A 14,254-nucleotide genomic window follows, 5' to 3' on the forward strand; every position below is an offset into this window, starting at 1 on the left:
TTTGGGAGGCCCCCGTAGGGCAGGACAGGGTGGGCCTCGTTCAGGAAAACAAGGCCGCTTTCTTCTACTTCCGAGGCACCTCTTGAAGTCTCACAGTACACATTGGGTTTAATCCAGCAGCCCTGTCTTCCAGGCCAGCCGGGCACCAGACACCGTGTTGGGTGCTGTGGACACAGTGAGCTCTCAGACCCAAGTCTCCTTCTGAGGTTGCTCCCAGGCCAAGGTGGGAGACATGGGTCATAATAATAACAGCAAAGGCTCCTGTGGCACTTCTGAGGTAATTGATGTATGTGAACTAATTTAATCCTCCCAACGATTAGTACCTCTTCTGAAAAAGGTACAAATACTATCTACATCTCGTAGGTAAGGAAACTGAGGCCCAGAGAGGTTAAGTAACTCACCCAGGGTCTTACTGCCAGTAGCATCAGAATCTGGACCCAAGCAGGCTGGCTCTAGGATCTGTGTTCTTAAACTCCAGCGCTCTGCTGATGAATGGTCAAGGCGTGGGTTGAGTGGGGTGGGACACTTGGAGGACAGCTCTAGGAGAGTTTGCTCAGGGGCTTGAGCAGGTCTGCTTCGAGATAGGAGGTAGAAGGAAGACTCAAAAGGCCTTGACAGCTGCCTGGATATGGGAGTGAAAGAGACGTAGAGATTATTAGCATTTGGAGTTTGGAGGATGAGAGACGATGGTACCACTAGTGGAAATGGGAAGTGTGACAGGGAGCCAGACTGTGTGGCTATGGGACAGGTACAGTGGTGTTCTTCCCAGGGGAGAGGAGAACAGAGGTCTGGGAGTCCCCAGGAGGGGGGCTGGCAAAGGTCAGGAGTAGGGGGATGTCAGAGAGATAAGAAGGGACCAGGGGGAGGGCAGCCATAGTCAGGGAGCTGAGAGAAGAGAGTTCAAACAGAAATATCAACTTACTATTGTGAAAAAGAGGGCCAGGGGGTGAGAACCAGGGATCTGCTGAGAAAGGGCCGTTTTCTTGGAATGATGGGGGTGGAAACGAGTTAATCTTATTAAGCTTTACTGAGTCTTTAGGACATGGGCCAAATTGTATCCTAATTGGTTTAAATACAGTATCTTATTTTGTGAGTTTAAATTTCACAATAACCCTAGAAGGTGGGTACTAATGACATGCCCATTTCACAGATGGGGAAACGGAGGACCACAGATTATGTCACTTGCCAGGGCAAGGAGAAGGTGCATGTCCCTTCTCCAGAAGTCACTTCTGGGCTGGCCCTCTAATTTGGGGTTCCCCTGGTTTGGGGTCCCCCTGCCTTTGCTGTGTTTCCAGTCCACACAAGACCAAACCCAAGCGACCCAGCTGAGCAGAACCTGAGTCAGAGGAAGTGGACTCAGGGTCAGAATTAATCTAGCCCTCCAGTGGGGTGAAGTGGGGTGAAGGGTGATGAAAGCACTTCTCCTGCCTTCCCTGAAGTCCCCCTGCTCTGTCCTTGAATATTCTGCTACTTGAGGATTTGTCCCTGTTAAACCAAATTCTCCTGGGTCGGGCTGCTATCACTCACTCACACCTTCATGGTGAATAAGTAGGTTTTAAAAGGGTGTTAAGGGTACTGGGTCTTCACCTGGAGAAGGGAGAGGGTTCCCAGGAGCTGGGGGGCTGTCACATCACCCAAACTTCGGCCCCCTGGATTGAACCAGTTGCTTCTCCTTTGAACCCCACCACACGCTGAGCACCGGGAGGGGCTGGGCCCAATACTATGGCTTCAGTTAGGAGTGTCTTATCCCTGGTTCACACATGCACAAGCTGAACTCAGACACAGGAGCCACAGTCAGTGCAGTACAGCTGGGGTTGCACAGCACCTCTGCCATCACGCCTCACTGTCTGGGCCTGTGAGGCTCGATGCTCTTCTTCCTCCCAGCAGCTTCTCAGAGTAATGGACTGACTCAGTTAGTTTAGGGCGAACCCCTCAAGGCCTGTCAGCCCTCAGGACTTGTAAGCATCAGGGAAACATACCTTTTCCTGTTTTCCCTGCCTGGGAGAGGGAGAGGCTCATTAGGAGCAGACCTGCAGCTTGGTTCAGAGGAGGCTATGGACAGAGCTGCTTGGTGTGCTGGGGGGCAAGCCTGGAGTCTTTGCCAGCGTCCCCCATCCTTGCTGGCCTGCTGAGGCTCACACACCCCGCTCTGTCACTCCTGCCCCACGCGTTCAGAGACCCACAGGACACTGGCTCCCTGCCAAGAGGCCTGGTGCTGCTACTGACCAGCTGTGTCTGGCTTTTGCTACTGCCTTCCCCTGCCTCTGGGCACCTCCTTCTTCCCCAGTTCTGGAGATTTCGGTCTCCGAGCTAATCTGACTCCCTGCAGCCATCCCTGGAACCTTGGCTGTGATTGCTACTGGGGTGAGTTGGCGCAGGAATCTCAACCTCAGCTGCAAGTTCAAATCCCCTGAGGAGCTTTTTTTTTTTTTTTTTTTAAATTTATTTATTTAGGCTGTGTTGGGTCTTCATTTCTGTGCGAGGGCTTTCTCTGGTTGCAGCGAGCGGGGGCCTCTCTTCATCGCGGTGCGCGGGCCTCTCACTGTCGCAGCCTCTCTTGTTGCGGAGCACAGGCTCCAGACGCGCAGGCTCAGTAGTTGTGGCTCACGGGCCCAGTTACTCCGCGGCATGTGGGATCTTCCCAGACCAGGGCTCGAACCCGTGTCCCCTGCATTGGCAGGCAGATTCTCAACCACTGTGCCACCAGGGAAGCCCCCCTGAGGAGCTTTTAACAATTCCCCTGCACAGGCTGCACCCCCAGACCAATTGATTCTGAATCTCTGGGGTGAGGCATCAGCATCAGGATTGCCAAAGCTCCCTGGGGGATCCGATGTGTAACCAAGTTTGAAAACCAGTAATTTCATCTAGAGAGGTTAGTGGCTCTGGAAGCACATTAGAATCAGCCAGGGGACTTTTAAAAACTACCTGTGCCTGAGCCCTATCCAGACCAATTAAATCACACCTTCTGGCAGTGAGATTAAAAAAAAATTCTCCCCAGTGATTTTTTTGGGTATCCAAGGCCGTGGCTATGACTAGGGTCCTCCTGTAGCCCCTGAGCATGTTGGCTGTCACTGATCTAGTCACCTGAGGGACTGGTGTTGGTGGTCAGTTGTTGTGGTGTGCCCACGTGCCACAACTACTGAGCCCACGTGCCACAACTACTGAAGCCCACGTGCCTAGAGCCCGTGCTCCGCAACAAGAGAAGCCACTGCAATGAGAAGCCCACGAACCGCAACGAAGAGTAGCCCCCGCTCGCCACAACCAGAGAAAAGCACGCGCGCAGCAATGAAGACCCAATGCAGCCAGAAACAATAAATAAATAAAATAAAATAATAAAATAAATAAACTTATTTTAAAAAACAAAAAAAACAAACAAAACTATCCCAGGTGTGGCCCAAATGCTAAAGTGGAGAGGAGGCTTTTTTTTGTTTTAATTTCTTTTGGGCTGTGTTGTGTCTCCCTTGCGGTGCGCGGGCTTGTCATTGCGGTGGCTTCTCTTGTTGCAAAGCACGGGCTCTAGGCACGTGGGCTTCAGTAGTTGTCGCTCGCGGGCTCTAGAGAGCAGGCTCAGCAGTTGTGGCGCACGGGCTTAGTTGCTCCGCAGCATGTGGGATCTTCCCGGACCAGGGATCGAACCCATGTCCCCTGCACTGGCAGACGGATTTCCAGCCACTGCATCACCAGGGAAGCCCAGGAGGCATGTTTATAGAGATCCAACGCATGCCAGGCAGTTTTACCAATTTGTCTCCACAGCTATTCTGTAGGGCCGTTATTATCCCTACTTTAAAATGATTTTGTGGCTCAGAGAGGTTAAGCGACATCTCCAGGTCCCAGTGCAAAGGGCCCAGCATCCAAGTCCACACCCCAGACATTTTCTACTCTTTCCAGATCACCAGCCTACCTTCAGAGGCCTAGATTTTATTTTTCTTTCCATAATAATTCTCCTCAGAGAGACATAGTTTTTTGTTTTTCACAAAAATTTAAAGGATTTCTCTAAATGGTGGGCTTCTATGCCTGCCCCATTTTACATTTTGGTAACAAAAATCCAGTTGCTGCACAACGTACTGGGCATCCCTTCATTTCCTGAACAGTTTCTACCCTGATGCAGGAGAATCCGCGTCCCACCCCCATGCCCCATGAAGGCTCATCTGAAGGGAGACAGCGCCTCCTTCTGGGGGTTCTGGAACTCCAAGGCCGACTCCCTGCAGACTTGAGGAGATGGGCCGCGGCCATGGGCCAAATGATGAGATATTCATAGAACACAGGCCTGGGCAGCCGCCTCTGTGTGCCCCACTTAGAACTGAAGGCTGGAGACCCAGCTCCCCCATGCCTCTTCCACCTCTCCAGACCCTGACCCTGCAGAGAGACCCGGGCATCTGCCCCATCCCTGGGCATCCCTGGAGGACTGCTGGTACCAAGGGTTAACCTGCAACCTCCACCTCCCTCCTCTGCCTCTGGTCTGCTAGCCTGTTGCCATAGAAACAGGCTAAAAATAAAATGGGCTCCCAAAGCCCAGCCCCAAGCTCAGGAGTCAAAACAAACTAATTAAAGCAGACAGGCTAAAATGTGAAGATAATTACACCCTCACTCAGGAGCCAGTCTGGCATGGAAAAGCTCAGCAGGCCATCCTGAGTCAGGACCCCTGGTTCCATCCCTGACATGCGGGGTAGCTCCCCACCACTCAGACTCCTTGAACCCCAGGGTCCCACCAGGAGAGCCCACCCTGCTTAGGCCTTGGATCTACAGAGCACCACACTCACACTCTAACGGCCCCACCCCTGATAAACTGCAGTATGGCTTCATGCTGGGATCTGTGCCCCATCTGGGGTGGCCAAGAGAAGGTGGGGTGAAGTCTGAGGCTGCCTTTCTACATCTTCCCTGAAATTCAGGGAAGTCCCAATGCAGCTTTGGCGCTGCCTCTGTCCCTAAGACCTTTAAAGGCTTCAAGATAGTTCCTTTGTCTCCTGGGCTGCTGCCTCTTCACCGAGGGCCCTCAGAGCCAGGTGGGTGTTCCTCCATCCCCTTTTGGCCCAGGAGCGTGAGAAGGCCACGCAGGTGGCCCCATTCTCAGGCTACGCAGGTGCTGGGTCAAGTCCATCCCACCATGGGCCCTTTGCCTTACAGGACCATCAAGGTGGAGGTATACGACTGGGATCGAGATGGCAGGTAAGCTGGCAGAAGGACAGAAGGTGAGCAAGGAGGGGGACAGCCCCTGGGAGAAAGGTGGATCTTGCCCTCTCATGGAGAGAGCTATGCCCAGGTCCCCACCCGTGGCAGCTTGGGGGGTGAGGGACCTGGGTTTCCTGTGAAGGGACCACTGCCTCGGTGGCTCATCCGTGCCCAGCTCCACTGAGGCACCAGAGGGCCTGTGTCCTGCAGGACATGGTGCAAGGGGTGTAAGAGGCCTCTTTTCCTGAAATAGCTGCCTAGCGGCCAGCCAGTGTCTAAAGTCTCCCCACATTTGGAAGAATGTAGGATTTTCTGAAATGTGCATGTTCTAAGGTACAGGCAGATATTAGTGACCTCCTGGGCATTCATGACCACGTTCTCTGTGTGAGGCTAAGCATCGTGTGGTGACTGAAGTGCAGAAGATGAGCTTGGCTCTCAGAGACTCCCTGAAATCTAGCAGGAGGCCCTTGACTCCTCAGAGGAGTTGTTTGTGGGGAGCAGGGCTGGCGGGGTGGGATATGGGAAAGGCAAGCATATGAATGGGCTCCAGAGCGGTAAGGCAGAGCCTGAGTAGGGCTGAGCCTAACCTTGGAGAGGCCAGGGGCTTCCTCTTCTGTGTATCTAAGTGCCCCCAAGGAGCCAGTATCACTGGGAATTCATAGACAAGGACCAGAACAGGCCTCTCACAACTTTAGTAGAACCCTCACCGGCTCCTGCTTGTCTGTTGAACCAAATCCAACCAAATCCAAGTATGTCATACTTCCTGACTTTTGTGAGCCCTCCATCCTGTGGTGCTACCAGGGGGGTCATAGAGGGGCTTTAAGCCCTCTGATCTCCACTGGTGCCTATCAAGTCTGTGACATGGATGGGGGCTGCCGTGAAGGGCTGTGCAAGTACAGCTCTAAGTTAGGCCGGAGCTCCTTCCAAGGAGCTCACCTGCCCAACACCTTCCTGTAGAGAAACTCTAATGCCAACACTACTCTACCAGCTCACTCTGTCCCCTCCTCTCTTCCCTTTAACCACATCACAGGCAAGTCAGCTTCAGGCTTCCACCCACGATTCACCTCATCACCTTACCCTGGAGTTCCCCATACCTTTCCTTTACCAGGGAAGTTGGAGACAGCTACCAGATGCCATTGGGTCCCACCATCAAGGAGCTCATAGTCTGAATGCTGAGAGCTGAAATATGTAGACAAAAGACAGTGTGGACTCAAGGTGGGGCAAGGCCCCAGGGGTACCTCCTGGGCATCACACTCCAGCAGGCACTCCTGGCCAGCATGTTAACCACTGCCCTCTATCAGGGAGAGTGGTGGCGAAAGGCAGCCAACCGCAGGGCAGATGGGAGTTCTGCTTTGTACAAGGTTTTGCACTTACTGTCAACACATGCTTGTGGGGCAGAGATGCAGAAGGTGTAAACACTGCAGAAAACGCCTCAAGCTGCCGGGACGGACCTAAAGCTAATTGTCTTTTCAAAAAATGTTATTGGAAAAATGTCAAGTACACAGAAAAGTAGAGAGAAGAGTTTAATGAACACTTTAAGCCTATCACCTGAATCTAACAAGTATTACATGTTGCCATAGTTGCCTTGTCTATGTTTTGATGTAGTTTAAGTTACAGTTCATGGCATTTTTACCTCTAAATATCTCATTGAGAATGTCTAAAAGATAAGGGCATTTTTCTAAATAACTACAAATGTCATTATTGCACCTGACACATTGAACAATAATTCTTGAATACCATCTAATATTCATTTCATGTTCAAATTTCCCCAGTTGTCCCCAAAATACATACTATTGCTCGTTCGTTCAAATAAGAATCCAAGTATTAGAAGTGGGTCCTATTCTCCAGGACCCTGCTCTTTGCTGGGTGTCTGTTGGGTTTCTTACTCCATGGGTGACACTGGACTCTTCCCAGGGGCCCACCCTCTCTGCTGGTGTGTACCCCTGGAGCAGAGGCCCCGGGCAGAACTGAGAGCCAGGGGAAGGGACATGAGAGGCGGGGGGATGAGCAGAGGCAGCGCACAGCCTGGGCCTCGCGGTTCAGCAGCAACTTTCCCTTGCAGCCATGACTTCATCGGGGAGTTCACCACCAGTTACCGGGAGCTGGCCCGCGGGCAGAGCCAATTCAACATCTATGAGGTGAGGCAGACACCTGAAGGCTGGGGTTTGCTCTGACTATATGTAGCTCCCAGTTGCTGAGGACTAACAGTGAGCCATGGCTGGGGTTTTTTGTTTGTTTGTTTTTTTGTGGTCCGCGGGCCTCTCACTGTTGTGGCCTCTCCCGTTGCGGAGCACAGGCTCCGGACGCGCAGGCTCAGCGGCCATGGCTCACGGGCCCAGCCGCTCCGTGGCATGTGGGATCTTCCCGGACTGGGGCACGAACCTGTGTCCCCTGCATTGGCAGGTGGACTCTCAACCACTGCGTCACCAGGGAAGCCCGTGGCTGGGGTTTTTGCATGTTCTCCTGTGAGGTGGGTGTTATTGTCCCATTTCACAGTTAAGGAGACTGAATCGCAGAGAAGTGAGGGGACTTGACCAAAGCCCAGTAAGTGGCAGAATCAAGAGGCAAACAACCTAAGCTTATCTGACTCCAAATCATTGAGTTATAGTGCCCCCCCCCGAGAGAGCTCTTCCAACAAGGAGGGGGAATAGAAGTACAGGTGGGCAGAAGGTGGGGAACAGTATCAGAAGGTTCCAGGCCCAAGACCTGAGGTCCTGAGTTCAAGTAGCCTTCTGCCTTTAATCAGAGCAGTCTCAGGGCCTGCAGAATATCTTCTCTTTTCTGGAAGGAAAGAGAGGAACAGGAATCAGGATACCTCCATCTAGACCAGAGAACCTTGGACAAGACACCCAATCTCTCTGGAGATAATATCGTCTGCCTTCCAAGGACACTTTCTACTGCTGAGCCTTTGCCTGTGTGTGTGCTCCCTCTCAGGATACCCTCCCACCTTCCACATCTAGCTCAGGTCCTACTCCTCTGGTGGCCTATTTTCTCCCACTTATGAACTTCATGGACAGCATAGTTCATGCCAGACCTACTGAACTGCAGATACTTATAACCCTAATTTACAGCCCAGGGTTCATATCCTGACTCCACCATGTATTAGCCGTGCGACCCTGGCTGAGTTCTTGCCCCACTCTGTGCCATGCACACTGAGAATTAAATAAGTTACTAGAACAATGTCTGGCCACTAGTGAGCATTACGTCAGTGCTATCTCCTAGTTTCATCTGTTGAGCGCTTGGGTGCCAGGAGATTTACATTTCACAACCATCCTACAAACTGGGTCTATCCTTACATCACTCAGCTAGAGCTGGCTTTGACTCCCATCTCTGAACCCTAATCCCTGTATGCATCCACTCCCTCAACCTGTATCTCTGTTCCGAGTGGGCAGGTCTTGTGTTCCAACTAGACTGAAGCTCCCCAAGGGCAGACAAAGTGACAGCCCTTCCTGTTGCCCTGGTCACATTGGCCTGGGCCCTCCTGGGCACACAGTAGGTGCTTATTATACATTCACACTGAATTCAATTGAACAAGGCTATTTGTGAGAATGGAACGTGATGGATTTCTTTGAAAGAGCCATGATCCTCATAGTTAATTGCTTTGCTTTTTGTAAGGACAAAGGACGGAGCTGTCTCTGTCCCCTCACCCAGGCAGAGAGAAGCACGCTCCGTCTTTGGACTCTTTTTTTTTTTTTTTAGCAGTACGTGGGCCTCTCACCGCCGCGGCCCCTCCCGTTGCAGAGCACAGGCTCTGGACGCGCAGGCCCAGCGGCTATGGCTCATGGGCCCAGCCGCTCCGAGGCATGTGGGATCCTCCCGGACCGGGGCACGAACCCGTGTCCCCTGCATCGGCAGGCGGACTCTCAACCACTGTGCCACCAGGGAAGCCCTGGGCTCTTTTAAGGACATTTTTAGGGAAGTGAAGGGAAGGGGTCAGGTCTCTTGGAGTTTGATTCTAAGGATGCTTGACAGGCTCAGATGAGGCCACGATCTCTCAGGCTTCAGTGACTTGTTTTCTCAGTCATTGGTCCCTGCCCCCTTGCAATCAATGAGAGAAACTGCAGCGCTGGCAAAAAGAAGTGCTGTCTTTACACATCTGAAACGCCATCAGGTAGAAAAGGAATTAACTCTGGCAGCCCCGGGGCAGGCCTTGCACCATGGAGGGCATCCCTGGGAGGCCGGTTTGGGCTCAGGAAGGCCCTTCTAGAGTCAGAAGTGCCTGAAGAGAGAACAGGCTTCTGCCAGGAAAGACCCTCATCTCAGGCCCCAGCATCAGCCTGGGTGTCCAACGCATATGCCCAGCTGTCTTCTGGCCACTCCTTAGACTCAGCCTTCCCAAACTGAATGCACTGGCTAAAGTCCCTGCAGCCCTCCTCTCCCCCTGGCCAGCCAGCTCCTCCTCCTGTGTTGTCATCACAGCGGCCATGGCACCTGGGGAGGCATCCTTGACACCTCCTGCCTCTCATCCCACACCCAGTCCATGACTGAATCCTACTCCTCCTGCCACCTAAATATTCTGACATTTGTCCCCTTCATTCCCGTCTACCCCCACTGTCACCGTCTCCCCTGTGTAGGGGCTTTGTGACAGCCCATAATGGCCTTTCCGCCTCCTTCCGTCCTCCAGTCAGTAACCCAAATACTCCTCCAAAATTGTAATTGACCACATTGCTGCCCTGCTTAACCCCCGACTGTGCATGTCGGTTCGCACAGGGGAGGGGGGAGACTCCACACCAGCTGAGATCCTAAAGGGACCTTTACCTACAAGGGGAGTCCAAGCTCCTTCACACGGGTGCCATGCCCCAGTGACCCGCAGTCTATGTGCAACCGGCGGGGGGGGGGCGGGGGAGGGTGTGTGTAAGCAGCCATATACATCACAGCTCTAGGAGCCCCTACGGTCTAGCCCTGTCCGCTTCCCTCTACCCATCCCCACTCTCAGCCCCATCATGCCATCTGAGGCTCTCTGAACCTCCATGCTGTCTCAGTCTCTGTGGCTTCATTTGTGCTGGTGCCTCCCTTGGGGTTCCCTTTGCTGTTCTTGCCTCAGGAAGCCCCCACCTGCACACCCACTCTACCCCAGGGTCTGAAGTGGATGCCTCTCCTTGGTGCTCGTGCTCTACCCCCCACCCCACTCCCATACCTATTACCTGTTTATCATACTTCCTGCCCCCTCAAAGACCACGATGTCCTCAGGAATGGGGGCAATGTCTTACCACTGTATCCAGAGTCAGCACAGCTGCTGGTCCTGGGAGCCCCTCAGTGCCCCTTGCACAGGAGGGCAGACCCCACACCTGCCCTGGAGACCCTGGGGATGTGAGGAGAGGGAGAGGAGGAGGCTTAGAACTCCAGCTCAGGAGTTGGGAGGTTGCTAGGCTGGCCCCTAGGGGGTGCAGCCGCTTAGGGCTGGAGAGGCTGGTGGGGTGGGGTGGGGGTGGGATGGGGGAGGGGCTGTGTGCCAGGTTATGCATGAAACCTCAGAACAAACAGCATGCTTTCTCAGTGCCCACTTCACAGAAGATCTGAGAACAAAACAGTGCTTTAATATTAAAACAGTTATAATTAGAGAGTGGAAATGTGGAATACAGGCAGATTTAAAGATAACAGAGAAGACTTCAAAGAAATGTGCTTGTGGCCAGATTTTTCGGTGACGCCCAGGCCCCCAGGAGTCCATGTTCATGCTCCTCCACTGGGAGGGCTACTTTGGAGTAAAAGTTCGAGATCCGGTAAATTCTAAACGTTCCACACCCTCATAGAACAGGTTGGGAAACTGAGGCGCAGTCTAGTCTTGGGGCTGCAGTGTGCCCTCATTCCGACAGGCTGCCTAGCAAGCTGTCGTCCCATGAATATGTCAGTGAGCACCATGCCATCTGGGTGACTTTCATGCCTGTGGTGGCTCCAAGGTTGTTCTGGGCTTCTCTCCCCAGGCTCTCAGTTTCCACCTGCACAGCCTGCTAGCCTCCCACCTGCACTTCCCACCTGTGCCTGAAATCCAGTTTGTTCTTCCTTCTGTGTCTACCTAGTCACCCATGACTCCTCCCTCTCTCCTGCCTTCAGGGCCACGCCCAGCCCTGACTGCTTGGAAACGCTTCTTCTTACCTGGTCACCGTTTTTTTCTGCAGGTGGTAAACCCGAAAAAGAAAATGAAGAAAAAGAAATATGTGAATTCTGGCACAGTGAGTAGCCACCCCCTTTCTGCCATGGGTGTAGACATCCCGAGCTAGGTCTGGTGGCAGGAGTCATGTGTGTCTGTGTGTGCTCCTGCGGGGTGTGGGAACGAGACCTGGAGGGTTAGGGGTGGGGAGGGATGGGGCCGATGGAGCAACACGAGGTAGACGTGTAAGAGACACATCAGGCCCTGTGATACAGAATGAGAAATCCCAGAGAGAAACTACCATGGGGACTTCCTGTGGAAGGAAGAGGAAAAGGAGTCGCATTTATTGGGCCCTCTGGGAAATTCCCCATTTAGGTGCTTTTCACAGGTTGTTTCCTTAAGAGGCAGACGTTATCATCACCTCATCATGAAAGCGGAAACCAAGGCTGCGGGCAGGGAAGTGACTCAACCAAGGTCACAGAGCTAGAAGGTGGTAGACATGGCAGTGAGCACAACAATTAAATTCAGAGCTTGCAGCTGCTGTGGGCTGTACCCCTGTTTAACCATGACCATGCTGGGATTATACCGGCCCAGTGGCTTCTGGGGGCTGATCTTCAGGACATTCGTGCCTTTCTTCAACAAATATTTACTGTGTGCTACCATGTGCCAGGTGCCTTTCCAGACACGAGGGATACAGCTGGGAACAAGAAAGACCCAAATCCCTGCCCTCCTGGTGCTTATCGTCTAGTGGGGGGGAGACAACACGAATATACACACAAATACCTGTGTGTGTCAGGTGGTTGTGATTGCTGTGGGAGGAAGTAGGGTGAGGTAAATGGATAGGGAATGCAAGAGATGAAACTACTGTTTTATTTAGAGTAGTCAAGGAAAGCTTCTCTGAGAAGGTGACATTTGAGCAGAGATTTAAAGAAGGTGAAGGAGCAAGTATTGAAGATATTGAGGAAAACGAATTCTAGCTGTAGGGATCAGCATGTGCAAAGGCCCTGAGGTGGAGTCCACCAGTGCATTTATAGAACAAACCAATGTCTTTGCAGTGCAAACGCACCCAAGTCTGTACCCTTCGTGTCCCTCCCACTCTAGAGGGCCACAGCCCCATCACTTAATACAGCCAGATGTAGCCATTTGAGTCAGGCCAACTGCAACTCCAGACTAGAAGAGGTCACAGACAGGGAACTCCAGCATTCCTCCAAGGAACCTTATTTTCTCCATCTGTAAAATGAGGCTAATACATCATCCCTCCCCTGCTTAATGCACAGGGTGGCTGTGGCAGACACATGGGAGATGCAGGACTGTAAACTGCAAAGTACTCTGCTCATTCAGAGGGGGCTGACCACTGCTTCTCTGATTGTAATTGTTTCACACGCAGGCTTGGAGTAATAGTTCTTTTGTCTGAAGCTGCAGTGTTTCTCAGTGGGGATGCTATCGGTTTTTGGGAAAGAATAATTCTTTGTCTCACAGGACTTCCCCATACATGGTGGGATACTTAGCACCCCTGGCCTCAGCCCATAGCTAGCAATAGAGCCCCAGTCATCATGAGACCCCAAAACTCTTCCTCACATTCCCAAATGCCCCTAGGAGAGGCAACACGTTCCCCAGCTAAGAAATATTAGATGTACAGCTAAAAAAAAAAAGGTTGAAAACCACTGATCTCATCCAGCTTTCTTACTTTAGAGATAAAGAGACTGAGGCCCAGAGAGGAGATGTGATTTGTCTCAGGCCACACAGTGAGTTAGGCACAGAGCAGGACTGGGCTGAGGTCTCCTGACTTTCCCTTGTTCCAGTATTTCCTAATCTTTACCATAAAAAAATCACTCAGGTTCCAGGATGCTTGTTAAAATACAGATGCCCAGGCCAGTTCCCTGGAGTTCCATTTTAGGAAAGCCAGGCTGGACCCCAGGAATCTGTATTTTGTGCTTGTCATACCTTACTTACTATGTGCAGAGCCTCCTGGGGATCTTGTTAAAATGCCAAGAATCTGCATTTCTACTCAGCATCAAGGTGATTCTGATGCTGTTGTTCGGGGACTATACTTTGAGTACCAAGTCCCTGGGTCAATCCATATGGCCAGGCAAGTTAGGCAATTACTTCATCCCAGTGCCTGGAGCAGGGTTCAACTCTGGCTGCAGGTTAGACTCATGTGAGGAGCTAAAAAAAAAAAAAAAAAAAAAAAATCCAGGGCTGGAGCCCTATCCCAGAAATCCTCATATTATTGGTTTGGGGTCCTCACTCCAGCTGCAAGATGTTTTAAAAGCTTCCCAGGGAGTCTAGTGACCACAGTCAGAGTAGAGGCCACTGTCATAGTCCATTCCTAGAGAAAGGAGGCTTTGTCCATCCAGGTGCCTAACACTGTAACCACAGCGAGTGGGGGTCTCCAAGGCCCAGCTCAGTACTCACAGACCCTCCCATTATTCGGGCTAATGGCTGGTCCCCTTTGTCAAGCAGAGGCACTACCTGGCCTCCCACTGAGTTGATAAAGATGACTGAATCTGTACCAGTAGGGGCCACCCCAAATCCTAGAGTGGAGTTGTCTGACACAGGTAAAAGGTTCCCTGCCCCAACCTTCCCTCTTTTAATTGATTTTAGCTGCCAACCTTTCCACTTGTTTCCACCATCCTAAATCATTTTCATAAAGCGCTGCCCGGTAGCTACTTGTCTTTGGAAAGCTGTTGCCAGAGAACTGCCAGGGGCATAGATCAAGAGACCTCTGCCTGGGAGAGGGGGCCCCAGATGCTCAGTTACCTCCAGGGAAAGGACAGGCTGTTTAGCAGGAGGGTCTTGTGTCTGAGAGGGTAGAGATCAAGATGCTAGAGGGATGAGGTGGGACAAGTAAGATTTAAAACAATTGCAGACCAAAGAGACACATTTCAGGATTAACAGTTAGCGGAACATGGAAGCATGGAGCTTGTCAGCATTGACAGATCTTAGTCCTATGTCAGGAAGACCCCCCTCTCCCTCCACACTCCACACCTGTGTCCA

At 52.0% G+C, this 14,254-nt stretch overlaps 1 protein-coding gene across 3 annotated transcripts in view; it reads left to right on the plus strand.

Moving 5' to 3' along the window:
- Positions 1-14,254, plus strand: part of CPNE5 (copine 5) — a 90,775-nt gene that overhangs the window by 65,524 nt on the left and 10,997 nt on the right. For all 3 annotated transcript variants that reach the window (XM_029244005.1, XM_029244004.1, XM_029244002.1), the window contains 3 exons: positions 5,125-5,166; positions 7,232-7,307; positions 11,286-11,339. In XM_029244005.1, coding sequence (XP_029099838.1) covers positions 5,125-5,166; positions 7,232-7,307; positions 11,286-11,339 — 172 coding nt within the window. The remainder of the gene's footprint in view (positions 1-5,124; positions 5,167-7,231; positions 7,308-11,285; positions 11,340-14,254) is intronic.

Source organism: Monodon monoceros, unplaced genomic scaffold, assembly GCF_005190385.1.
Source record: "Monodon monoceros isolate NGI ecotype Baffin Bay Population unplaced genomic scaffold, NGI_Narwhal_1 Super_Scaffold_3, whole genome shotgun sequence".
Lineage (NCBI taxonomy): Eukaryota > Metazoa > Chordata > Mammalia > Artiodactyla > Monodontidae > Monodon > Monodon monoceros.